At 40.8% G+C, this 14,094-nt stretch overlaps 1 protein-coding gene across 13 annotated transcripts in view; it reads right to left on the reverse strand.

The window, feature by feature from the left end:
- Positions 1–14,094, reverse strand: part of GLIS3 (GLIS family zinc finger 3) — a 465,077-nt gene that overhangs the window by 41,722 nt on the left and 409,261 nt on the right. For 12 of the 13 annotated variants that reach the window (XM_037798109.1, XM_037798114.1, XM_037798121.1 and 9 more), the window contains one exon: positions 11,245–11,413. In XM_037798109.1, the coding sequence (XP_037654037.1) occupies positions 11,245–11,413 (169 nt within the window). Of the gene's footprint in view, positions 1–800; positions 1,082–11,244; positions 11,414–14,094 lie in introns of those variants that run through there. The other variant, XM_037798120.1, reaches the window with a different exon arrangement.

A 14,094-nucleotide genomic window follows, 5' to 3' on the forward strand; every position in this document is an offset into this window, starting at 1 on the left:
AAACATTTCTGCCACCTTGCAATTTTATTTCTCCAAACAAAACTTATTAATAGACTATTAGATATGAGACTAATAGCTCATGTCATAAATATACCTTATCCTTATTCATTTGCGCCCTATATGTAAGCAGATCTATCAAGCAATGTGGGATTGTGTGTTTGTGCACTGCTTTGAGGGTTAACACTTAGAAAAAAGAAACGTGTGTTTACATGATCTACTAGATTAAATGTTGGTTGACATGTGCTTTGGGTAGTTTTCCTCCCCCCTCTTTCTTCCACACAGGCTACAGACCTCCCAAAGAAGGAACAATGCATTAGAACAGCTTATTTCATCGTATTCACACAAAAAATATTATTGATTTGCTGCCAGGGAGTAGAAATAATGGATACAAACTGGTCTATGGTGGATTTAGGAAGGTGTTTTTTATTCCCCCAAAGAATTGTGGGGTATCATCCATGGTGGTTTTAAAATTCATCCGTGAAAACTAATCAATGAAAAATGGCTTTAGCACTCGGCCAACTGCAGAGGGAGAAAAAAGGAATCCTTTTCAAAATCTAAAAAGAAAAAGCACAGTTTTAAGGATTTCACATCTGATTTAACATCTAAAAAAACCCCCTAACGATAATACCTCACTTTGTATAGCCAGACAGCACTTCATTTCAGTAGACTTTAGTGGTCTTTATAACGATTTATGAATCACATCATGAATTCCTGGCTGACGCATCTGGGTGACTATAGTATCTACTTATACTTCCCTTCAGTCTCACAAAGAGAGACACTTGGACTCGGTCCAATCCAGATTTGTCCCCGAATGAATCACAGCACGTTACTGGGGGAACTGCAAAATGAATTCTGCTTCTGAAACAATCAAGACCAGCTTTCAGTAATGAAGAAATGGATGCTGGGAAGTGTGGGTAATTGCAACACCGTCCTCACAGGCAGACCAAAACAGGCCAAGAGCTGTATGTCCATCTGAGAACTCTGTCCCAAACTAGTCAAACAGCTGAATCCATGCTGGAATGGTTTAGTGTCTCTTTCTCCTTTCCAGAGGCTGGATCAGTGTTAACTGCAAATAATTCATCTGGAAGGAAAAGACCAAGACTCAAAAAATGATTGCCCATACTTCCATAACGTATGATGAAATGAGAGCTGTGATGTTGTCTGTGTAAGAAATCATCACCAAGGGTTTTTAAAGAAGACTCAAATATACATTATAATGAGTGAGTGTTTGAGGGAAACAGAAAGGACAAAGTGTTCTGGAGGAAAGTTTCTCTGCTTGGGTACAGGGAGCAAGCAGTATGTCAAGTAAAGAAAGAAACAAATAACAAGACATAGAAGTGTAATTTTTCCTGCTAAATGCTGAAATAGAGCCCAGGGCACCACAATATCTCCCCCCCATGGAAGTAAAAAAAGAGCAGGAGAGGAGATCTAGGGTATGTCAGAGAAATGAATTATGCAGGGCACATTTTAACAAAGAGCTGGAGTTTTCTAGGATTTCTTGACTGCAGAATTGGTGGTGACTGAGTTGTTTGTGTATTTCAGATGCGATGGGAGAGAAGGAAGAAAAGCTGCTCTACCAACTCCTCTTTAACCACCCAGAAAAAAATTCATCCAGAGCGGTCCTGAACATTTGATGTCAAAAATTCTGCTATGATATCATCCCTTGGGCTTTTCTGAGTAGGTCAGAGCCAGGGGCTTAACTCATGGTTCTGTGGCAAAGGGAAGAATCTTTCTCTTGTTCATTGTGGTGCTAGGCATAGTGTTCAATCAGCTTTGTAACTGAATGCCCTAGATGAGAAAAAACATTCCAAATATAATGAGAATGTCATATGAGAAATCAGGGGGAAAATGTTAGTTTGTCTGGACACAAGAAAGGAGGTATGGGTAGGTAAAAAAACGGACTATCCCATATTCTTCTCATGGTCTCAAACAGCAAACGTGAGTTGTTGAAGGCACTAGTGCTAAGAACTTTTAGAACCAAATTCAAATGTAGAACTTCTGCCAAGTATGGTCAGGTGTCTTTGGAAGCCACTGCCAAATGAGACCTCAAAAGTAAATACAATCCACAAGTTTGAAAGAAACTTGCTGGATGGTGGTTTGGCCAGTAAGAACACGTGCTGTTTATATATAAACACCTTTTTCATCTGTAGGTTGTCAGGCTACTGTCGTAGTAACCACAAGGGGATTTTCTGCACCTTCTCTGGAAGTTGGGGCTCAACATTTGGCTAGAGAGATGAATTGAAGGAAGCAATTTAAATATTAAAAATTCACACTTAGAGAAGAGTTCTTGGCACTTACAGTTAGAAAAAGCATAATATTCTTGGATTTAGCACTGTTTGATACCTTCAATACCTAATACAACATGATGCTATGTAAGTATTTAACAAACATTGATTGTTGCTTTTTTTAAATTCAATTTTATTGAGATATATTCACATACCATGCAGTCATACAAAGCATACAATAAGTTATTCACAGTACCATTATATAGTTGTGCATTCACCACCAAAATTAATCTTTGAACATTTTCGTTACCACACACAAAAAAGCAATAAGAATAAAAATTAAAGTGAAAAAGAACAATTAAAGTAAAAAAGAATACTGGGTGCCTTTTTTTTTTTTTTTTTTTTTTGATTGTCGCTTTTGAAGAACTACTCTATTAAACACACCATCGCATTCTGAAGACTTGGCTCCCAAATTGGTGCCAACTTTATGCCCAAGTAGATGGCATATTTGCCCAACTGGTGCAAATGTCAGGTGGATTTTTATATTTGCCCAGGTCCACAGTTTCTGAGTGGAGAATGTCTACTCAAGAGAATGATCTTAATCACTAACTCTATGGAGAAGGATGATCAAATCATGGAAAAGTTTTTCTTCTTACAACTAAACAGAGAAGCAACCAAACAGTATTTCTCAAAAAAAGGAAGCAACAAGACTCACCCTAAAGAGATTTGTCACTTGGTTTCTGCTCCCCACCTCAAGAGTTTCCCAAAAGTCTCCTCACCACTGATAGGCAGACATTCCCTCACTTGCAAAAAAATAAAAATAGTCTCTTTTCAGCCAAGTTTCCCGACTGTACCCACCAAAGAGGGGAAAAGACCATGATTTCCAGATTGCATTGTTAAAACATTAAATAGAGACTTTTCTTTGAACAGCCTGTTCTTTGCCAGAGATGAAGCAGTTTGTAATATGTGGATGTCCTGACTCAGGCTCCAACAGTTTGTGGGCTTTCTTGGGAATTCTGGCTCCCCATGACTTACTGTTTCAGAGAAAGCATATGAAAAGAACACACTGACATGTTTGAATAATACGATGGCTTAGTCTGAACTCCATGCTGTTCCAGGCTAACGCATTTTACCTCAAACCTTCCTTGTTACTATCATGACTCACTTTCCTGACTGAAAATCCAAGGGGACTAAAAAAACATCATTTTGAGCTTAATGTGAACTAGATTTGTTTCGGATGTGGGAACAAAATAAAGATGGCTATTTTGGCAGTCAGAGGTGCAATGACCTTTTTGGTACTTATAAAAAAAATAGTTCCTTTCACAGACATTTTAATAGTTGGTTTGATGTGTGCTTGTAATTAGTCTAAAATGAAGAAGCAGTGCATTTCAAAGTTTAAAAATATGTGGAAAATAAACTGAGGTGAACCAATATTTGAACCACGTGTCAAGTTGCTTGTCTGGTAGGGTGCCACACCTATGCTCTTATCAGCATTTTCTGCTTTCCCAGGAAGTAATCCAAAGGAGAACGTAGAGGTGGGAGAGCAACATTCACATGCTCAGGGACACTGTTATCTCTCCCAGAAATAAAAGAATCACAGTCATATTCTTCCCTTCCATCCACATTCACTCATTCCACAATATAATTATTAAGTGCCTGTGCTGGTTTGAATCTGTTATGTACCCCAATCAAAGGCCATGTTCTTTAATGCCATCTTGTGGGGGCAGACCTATTGTGGGTGGGATCTTTTAATTAGGTTTCCATGGAGATGTGACCCACCCAATTGTGGGTGGGAACTTTGATTATTATGCCCATGGAGATGTGACCCCACCCATTCAATGTGGATCTTAATTAGTTTACTGGTGTCCTCTCTATGAAAGGATTAAAGACACAGATATTTTGAAGAAAGCAGAGAGAGGCATAGAGACAAAAGGCCCAGAGACATTTTGGAGACAGCCTTTGAAACCAGACATTTGGAGTTGCCAAACTAAGAGATGAAGCCCAAAGTTTGCCCTGGAGAATCTGAGAACCCACAGATGCTTAAAGAGAAGGCCACTGGAATCAGAAGCTGAAAGCAATGCAACCCAGGAGCACAGGACCAGCAGACGCCAATCACATGCCTTCCCAGCTGACAGAGGTGTTCAGGATACCATCAGCCTTTCCTTATGAAGGTATTCTCTTGTTGATGCCTTAGTTTGGACACTTTTATGGCCTTAGAACTGTAAACTTGTAATCTTTTAAATCTCCTTTTTAAAAGCCAATCCATTTCTGGATTCCGGAAGCCTTAGCAAACCAGAACAGTGCCCCTACATGCAAGGGATTCTGGTGGAATGTAAGCAAATCAGTAAACAATAGTGTAATTTCCAGGAGAGATTAAGTTATGAAGAAAAATAGAGCACAGTTAAGGAAAAGAGGTTAGATAGTGAGGTTGCATCTCTAACACAAGGTCATTTTTTTACACTCAGTGACTTCCAAACCCTGGTATGTCATGGCTATTTAAGATACAAGCTTGGAATTACAGGGTACAAACATGTCTTCTCAAATTGTATTCAGAAGGAAAACATCATAAACCATCCCACTGTGCTGCCTAATTGTTCTAGGATTTACAAAAGAGAGGCTTTGTTTGAGGACCAGATGAACTCTTTCATTCCTTGTTATTTCTTGATGGGTGCAGAATGTGTTCTGAACTCGTTGCTTGGTGGATAGCAGGATAGGGAGGCATGTGGAATGCATGCATGAGCCACCTGTGTATGTTTATTGGCCAAATGCACAAATTCTTTTCCTTAAGATAAAGCCCAGACTCCTTGAGGTGGCTAATGAAGCTCTGTTATATGCTAAGCTGCAGCCATGCCTGCTTATGTGCTCCCCCCCACCCAGAACCCTTAGCCTTTGCACAACACTCCTGGGGCACTTCACACCCCCTTTGCTTGGCCGAATCCCCAATTCTGGGTTAGGTGCTTTTCTTGTGTACTCCCACAGTCCCCTGTAGCACCCCATTATAACATCTTGATTTATGATTGCCTACTGACCTGTATGCCTCCCATTAGACTGGACGCAGTGGGAGGGCAGGGCTTCTGTCAGTCTTATTTACCACCATATCCTCAGGACCCACAATACTACCCAGTACACAAATACTGGGCAAGTGAATGACTCAAGGAATGAATCAACACCTAATGCTGGAATAGAAGCTGACGGAATTTGAGAAACTTTAATGTTTTATATAATGCTTATGATTTTGGCCATTATTGCACATGTATTATGAGGTTAAAAAGAGAGAGGAAGGATTATGCCCTTCTTCACTCAGAAAGTCCTGGGACAGCAAAGCATTTGACCCAGTTTTGAGCTGCTCAGATGCCACATGCACAAATAAGGCAACATGTTCTTAGTGGTAAATATCAGGCCCCTAATATTAAAGATCACAATATAGCAATGTAAGGGGCCCCCAGCAATGGAAGATGGCAAAAGATTCCTGGTAATGGGTGGTTGTTCATGAATATATATTTATTAGAGAAACAAGGTACTGTATCAAGCTATTCAGATTATATAAGATGGTGGGGACTTTGAGAATTGGGGCCACTGCTGCCCCCCCCCACCCCTGTGAACAATAAATTGAGGGAATAATAAATCCTCTCTGCGAATCTCCCACCTGGACAGTGGGAGACGTCCATGTGTTTCCCAAGTATTCTGCTCACTAGTCCATTTCCCTTGTCAAACCTTCCTTAGCACCTAACACTGTAAAACCCAGCTCAAGGTACTCTGGAGTCCACGAAGAAAAATAAGGTTTGTTCCCTCAAAGAACTAATAATTCAGTTAGAAAGGTGGCATCTGGTAAATAGCAAATAAATGAAACAGATAAAAAGAATCAAGGGATTCCACAGGATGACTTGTCTCTGTGAGCTGCAGAGTCAGAGGAGGCTTCCTGGGTTGAGAACCAAGCTGAGCTCCAAAGACTGGATAACAAGGATAGGACAAAGAAGGGAAGAATTTTGATAGAGAAACAAGCACACTAAGTACTGGTTTGACTAGTGCTGAAGTATCTCCTAGAATTGCAAACATGATAAATAAAAAATGATTGCTGCCTTTGACCCCTTAGCATCCAGGCAAGCAATACTCTATTCCCAACACCAAATAAAAAATGATACCTGTGGAGGTCAGCCCTGGTTACTGAAAGGCATAGTCAGACTGCACACATATCAAAGTGCCTAGAATTCTAGCAATGCCGCATCTGAAATAACACATTATGAATGAAAAGCAGTAGAGCTTCCCAGTACTTGGTAGGGACTCAAGAAATCAGCATTCCTTATTTGGTTCTGGGGCCTTCACTAATTTCTCAAGAACAATTAATCCTAACATGTTCTGCTGTCGATTCATGTACTAGATTGTATACTCCTCAAGGAGACTACATCCTTTTCTTGTTTTCCATCTTCTCTGGCTCAGAGGTGGGGCTCACAGGAAGCCCTTGATAAATCGCTCTACCGTGATTCATCCCTTCTGCTTGCACTACAGGGTGCGAAGTGTTTGTGATCTTCTTCAGGATGGAGAAAGGCAGCTGGCATTCTCTTGGACAAGATGGGTGGCATAAATCGAGCTGACTTATTCTTGGGACTGCAAGATTTCCCCAACTCAAATAGGGACTCCTATCAATATTTTTGTTTTCTCTGGTCTGACAGAAATTCTATGAAACCCAATGAATTAACATTTCCAAAGACACTAGGTTCCTCTCATGGAAACTACTGCTATAAACATAAAGTACCATGGGCTTGTTCAACATGACATAGTAAAACACTACTTCCCGTAATAAGTTTAAATCAACATTAGGTGATGTGGCATGGTACTGCTTAAATCACTGAAATGATTTGTCATTCAGATAATATTTCAAAATAAAAATGGAACTTCATCAAATTGAGAGGACATGCATTTATTTGATTTCGTGATGGTAAGGATCAAAGAACCTGATGCTAACAGGAGAGATGTGGTAGATCTTTCCTGATTTCTTACAGTGACTCAGCCCATTTTATTAGTAAGTTAAAGCTAAATAAATGATGACTCAATGCCCACAAAGCAGGAAAAAATGCCAATTTCCCACTAAAAATTGCAAAGTGCGATAAACCTATTTCCTTTAAGAAAACTGCTGTTTTTACTGGGGGATTTCCCAACCAAACAGAGACAAAGTTACATAAGCCCAAAGCGGAAGGTAAGCACATTTCCTCTTCGTGTTTTCATAGTGGACACTAATGCAAACACAGTGAATAATTCAGGTCTGCTTCATGTCATCCTCCTTTCCAAGCCTGATCAGGAGAGATAACCTACAACACACCTGCCCGCTCCATTTGGGCTGGCAAAAGGACAGGGACACACATCCTGAGGAGAGAGCACAGCAGTGAGACAGAGCTACAAAAGTGAAAACATCCACTTCATCCATCCACCCATATAAAGGGCCTCCTCCTTCCCCTGATCTCCATTTTCTCTTTCATTATAATTTACATTATCAACCTCTGCAATCATTTAACAGTTTCCTCTGGCTTCCAAACCTGGCTCTCAGGCGAGCTCAAGCTGCCTCCCTTTATATTGGTGTCAACAGCTACTGAATGCTGACTTCACGTCCTTCATCATACAAGGTGCTTTACCTGTTTTATTTCACTGAGTCCTCCAGTACCCCAGGAGATGTAAACGAAGGTCCAAAAAGCTAAGGAAGACCACATCATCTATGTGGTATTCTTGACCTGAAAATGTTTACACTGAATTTGCTTATGAGGAAACAATCAGACAAATCCAAACTGAGGAGCATTCTGGAAAATAAATCTCTCAAGTTCTTAAAAAACTGTCAAAGTCATTAGAGTTAACAATAACAACAACAACAATAATTATTAATCTGGGGGATTTCATTAGATTCAAGGAGTCTAAAAAGCAATGAGAATTAAATGTGTGATCTTTATTAGGTCCTGGATCATAAAAAAAAAAGACCAAACAAAAGCTAAAAGGACATTATTCACACAATTGTAAAATGTGAACATTGATTGTGTATTAGACAATAGCATTGTATCAGTGTTAAGTCTCCTGACTTTGATAATTATATTGTGATTAGGTGTATGTCCTTCCTCTTAGGAGATCCCTTCTGAAGTAAATAGGGGTAAAACTCCAGGATGCCTGCAATTATCTCTCAAGTGGTTTAAAAAAAGCAACAACAAGCTAGTAAGCAAATAAACAAATAGGGGCTCTCCCTGCCCCCCACTCCTCTCTCTCTTGAGAGTTACAGAAAAAGTGCTAAAATATTAACAATGGGTGAATATCGGTACAGACAGTGTGGGTGCTCTACTCTTGAAACTTTAATATAGATTTAAAAACTTTCCAAAAAGGGAATTGAAAAAAATTAAAAATGTACTGAAATGAAGGGTAGAAAAACCCAAGCAGCAAGAACAGCTAAGGAACCTGCCACAGTCAAACAATTAGCAACTCCTGGAGCTGAGATTCACATTTCAGGTTTTTGTTTTTTGTTTTTTACTCCAAAAAATGGCTAAAATCTTTTTTTTTTTACTTTTATACTTTTAAAGGCTGTGCACAAAAGCAAGACATAATAATTGCTTTTCTCTTGTATTGCTGTAAAGAGTCATTATGACTATTGATAATGAGATGAGATGAAGAAGGGGAGGTTCCAACTGATCATGTCTGAGCTTCCCTAGCTTGTGGAGTGTTATTCTCAGCCAAGCAGAAAGGACGAAAAACCCAGCGCTAATATCATTTAAAACCCAACTGGAAACTAAATAAAATGCTAAAAAGAATAAGCATGTCTCCACTTAAAGGAATGCATCAGGTAACTGAAAAGATTTCCTGTCTCCAGCATCTATGAATTTAATGGGTTGTTATCATTCCCACTGCTTTCTGACAGATTCTGCAGGTGGAGGCTGGCAATTTGTTTACACCTCACCAAGCACTTGGAACTGTTAAAATAAGTCTGATGTCTTCTGATCCACATTTTTAATTGCCCACCAGACATATCCACATGGATCTTTTATAATCATCTCAAACTTCAACTCCTAAACTCTATTTTTATAGTTTCTTCTCCCCCCACCAGCCCTCCACAGCACACTCTCCCCCATGCCACCACCCTTCCTATATTTTCAGTTTTGGTTGATGGCCAACATTCTATCTTGGTATCTAGGGATGGAACTTAGGAATAAAATTTTGCCCCTCCTCTTTACATATATTCTATATTCAAATAATTAGCAATTCTGCTTCCTAAATGTAGTTCTTGAATAAATGATGCATCCCTACTGCTTGTGCACAAGTCCTCTTATTGCTTGTCAGGACTTCCGCAAGAGCCTCCTAATTGTTCTCCCTACCTCTAGTCCCTTCTTCCAGCCCCAGTTAATCTACCATTTTGTCACCTGAGTTTTTTTCCCTATGTGTGCATCTGATCGTGTCTCTCTACTAATAAAGAGCTGATAGCGACTCTTTGCTTCCAGGAGGACAAGGGGCAAATTCTTCCCATAACATATATGATTTCAGATGAGCCAGCCCGACTCATTAGTCATGCACAACCTGGGTGCTGCCATCCTGAGTTGCAGGAGTGCCCTTGATGTATTGTCTCCTTCCTCATGTCTTGTATATGTTCTTCTTGCGGCTTGGGTTGCTGTTCCCCATGTATCCATTTGGAAAGCCTTAGTCTCCCTTCAGTGCCTTCATCACTGTGTCTGTCTTTCCCTCTCTTCCCCAGGCAGAGTTAGGGATGTCCTCTTTGGGGGTTCTGTGGCATTGCTATTATATCATTCATTCAAACAGCATCACAATACTTTGTGTATATGTCCAACCTAACCACTAAATCCTATAAAGGCAGGACCACGTTTTAATAAATTCTGTACCCCCATCACCTAGCATAGTATCTGGCAGGCATCCAACAGATGTTCATTAAATGAACAAATGTCTTCATAAATAGAGCAGGAATAAACAAGTTATAAAATATATGGTTTATTAGACTTAAAGACATATTTAAAAAAAAAAAACAACACTCATGGGCCAGACTGATAATGATGAAACCCACAGATGGCAGATAAAATTCAAGATTCAGAATGTCTATTCCTGCTGCCTAGTCAACCCATTAATTATTTTGTCCACCAAATGCCTACTACTCCAAGTCCCCACAAGAACTTTTTTGCGTGTCTGGGAGAAACCTCCAGGTAGGTCAACTCAAGCCAAGTGACAAGTGGAGATGGAATGACAAGAGGTGAGGGCGTGCTGTCCAAGACACTAAGGGTCAGGCAGTCCATGGAGAGGGAATGAGTGTCAAACTTCTTTCCAAAAGTGGCCTGTACTGATGCAGTCAGACGCTTGCCATTGGGCAAGCAAAGTTCACTAGTGCTTGCTCTGAAAAGGGGCAGGAGATGGGGGATGCAAGAGATGCATGGAGGCTGTCCTGGTCTGTGGTCCACAGAAATATATGCAAGATGGACTGGGGAGCAGAAGTAAGATGAGAAAGGCTCCAAAAGGCCTCTGGAGTCGATGGAGAATTCAGAAGTAAAAATATCATGAAGATCTGAGTCTTATAAAAACCTTCCCCCTGAAACCCTTTATGAAGATGACAAGCAACATAAAGGATTCCATGAACAGCCCCTATGTGGTCAGCCATGCAAAATCCTATGTTCCAAGCTAACACTACTGACCTATGTGGCGGTTATGCCTTACACTGGGAAAGCATTTCACCCACACGTCCATTACCTTAAAATCGAGTCCCCAAAACACACTGAGGAAAGGTGAGAAAGATGAGGAAATTCTGATGAATTTTTCAGCAGACAGTTCAGTTGGCTATTGCCAATACCTTTTAATTTTTTTCCCCATGGTAAAATAAAACAGATAATGAGATACTTGATCCATGTGCTTTGTGTATGTACTTTCAAAATGTCACCTTTGGGTAACTCAACCCACCAACGGATTATTAATAAAATTCAGCAACTGTCAAATCACTTCTCTGTGTAGGGAGGTTTGGCGGCAACACCTATTAGAAGAGAGAGACAGATGGCCTTACCTCTCAGCTCCCGCGTCCACAGCTGTGAGTGGAGGTAATTGGGAGGAGGGGTTGTGGGGGCTCCCCTGTACATTATGTCCCGGAGAAGGGTGACTGACAGGATGTGGGGGTGGCCCGGCCCCAGCAGCTGTTCCGCTTCGGCTTGAATGACTGCCGGAGAAAATGGGAGCTGAAAGCAAGGGAGAACAAGCATCAGACTGAGCCCCAAAGGAAGCCCACATTTTTTAATACCAAAGGCTGACAGAAAACATATTTTAGGGGCTTGTTTGTTTTTGTCCTGGTGGTTTTAAGGGAACAGCTCTCCCCTTATTGGATATACACAGCTTTTGTTTCATGGTGGAGCAGCTTTGCTGTCTAATGTGCCTTCACTGCTGCCCTGGGAGTTCACGCTCAGCTCACTTGGGGCTGACGTCCATGGTTTGCCATATAAGCACTGCCTTGCCTGGCCAGTTCCCTGTCTGGACAGTGTATAATTAGTCAATCTTGTAATGTTTGCATTTGCACTAAGGTCTCTGTATTAGCACTTTTCCGTCACAAGGGATGAGAGTCAGGTAACAGAATATGTGGTTTGTTGACCGAGAAGGGCACGGCACAGCCTTCTGCTCAGCCCTGCGGCGAGCCACTGTGTGTCGGGCAGGTCTGTCTCTGCCACGGCTAAATCAATGCAACAAGAACAGAGCGTCCCCTGATTCTAGCACAAACATGGGATCCTGCACCTTTTTAACTCCAAGGTGTAAATGACCCCAGGCATTTCCCCAATACTGTAATGAACAGACCTCATCTTCCTTAAAAAAATGAGTCCTCTCCCAAACCCACAAAATATACGAAAGGGGACCTGAAACACAGCTTCAGCATCTTCCCCCACGGGTGCCTCTTAGCAACAGAGAGAATGAGTTATAGGCTCATTCGTAGGGGCAGCCTCACCTTTATGAACTGTATGTGACCTCAAACTTAACTAGGCACCCATTTAAATCAGCTAATTGGTATAATGTCACAGAAGAAACCGAGGCTTGTCACTTTCAGAGTCTATCAGAGAGGCTCTGCCAGTGTCTGGGACTTACTCAGCGGATAGCTCATTATGTTGCAATCATACAGCATCATTACGCTGACTCTCTTTAAACTTCCTTTTTGGTATAAAGCTATTCTGAGCTCCATACCCATCTCACCCATCTCTGTTCTCTTTGCACTTTCTTTACTGATATCAAAGAATAAAATGGATTGTTTCTTACAAAAAGAAATCAGGTTCAAGATTAAGAAAGTGAAGCCACATTATCAAAAAAGATTTGAGGGTTTAAAGGTTCAGGGAGCTGTATTTTTAGACCAGTGCTACTTTCTTCTAACATCTCCGGATAGAATTAACACTCCAGATGACCCAGCCCCCAAAAGCTTAATCCAATGGGACAAGAGTTCAAGTACTTAACGGGAGCAGGTGAAGAGGCAGAATTACCATCTTCCCGCTCAAAAAGCTGCTGACAGGGGTGTGATCTGATTTGAAGGGTTTATTCCTGGCAAATCAGCATTCTGTCAGGTTAACTCTTGTCCTCAGACACCTGCATCCCTACAGCCCTCCAAGTCCTGAAGAAGTCTTGGGGCTAGAAAATGCTTGCCAGCTCAAAAAGGCAACGTAGAGCTTCTGGTGTGTGCATCAGCTTCAATAAAAGTTGCACATTTGCAAACTTGCTGGAGTCACCTTATGAATCACTACCCTCATTTATGCTCAGCTAGCTCAGGGAACCACGATTCTGCTTGTATTCCAAATAATAATTTTACCCAGGGGAGAAGCAGTTTGGATTGACTGTGGCAATAGTTTCAGTACTGGTGTTTGTCAGCATGGAGCTTGGTGTTTTATATACTACTCCAAAAACCTAATGGAATAATAAGAGGTCACAGAGACACTGTGAAAACACAGCTGATTTTTTTTTTCTGCCTTACTGTAGAAATGTGAGCTCTCCTATTTATGTTGTTGTAGTTGCTGAATGCACCCATTATTTATTAGCTCCTGGAAGTGTTTTCATATGTATGTATGTTTGCATGCGTGTACCACTGGAGAAGCACTGCCCCTGCTATTTACACCCCAATGGGTAACAGGGAAACTTAGTTTGTGAAGAACTTTATATTCTACTATATGGTTCAAAAGAAAATGTGCTGTTTCCTGGGGTCTACAATAGGCCTGCCATGTTCTCTTTGTGCATTAGCTGCAATACAAAGGCTGGGAAATTGAATATCATTTGCAGCCTGCCACATACTAAAAATTAGCCCTGATTGAGGGTCTCTCCTTCATCCCATTTAACTGACCATCCATCCATCCATTCATCATCCAACCACTCTTTTTTTAAATTTAATATTTATCACGTGCCTGCTATATGCTAGTCACTCTACTCTATGTGAGTCCCTATCCTTGGGGAAGTTGCAACTTAGTGAGGGTAACAGACATTCATACATCAATTTTACCAATTAGTACAACTACTATAGAGAATCAAACAGTGCTCAGATCACTTTAGCATACTATCTTAGCTGTGGTCCCAAAGTGCACCTTAAGTTCTGGCCAATACCAGACAACTGACCATACCTCAAATATATCTTGACAATTTATACAACTGTGCCTTTCCCTTTTCCCTAGTGTTTTAATATTCCTTGCTCTCTGTGCAGAATCAATTGTGCTCTTCTCATTCTTCCCTTAACAGCCAATCATTCCACAAATATTTATGGAGTATCTACCTTGTGGCGGACACTGAGCTAGGTCCTGGGATAGAATAGGGAACAAGACATTCTTCAACAGCACTGATTCATGTTTTTTTGTTGAGTGAGCAAAGATGAACACAATCTAAATGCTGATGGATCCATTATGGG

The sequence above is a fragment of the Choloepus didactylus genome, chromosome 10 (genome assembly GCF_015220235.1).
Source record: "Choloepus didactylus isolate mChoDid1 chromosome 10, mChoDid1.pri, whole genome shotgun sequence".
NCBI lineage: Eukaryota > Metazoa > Chordata > Mammalia > Pilosa > Megalonychidae > Choloepus > Choloepus didactylus.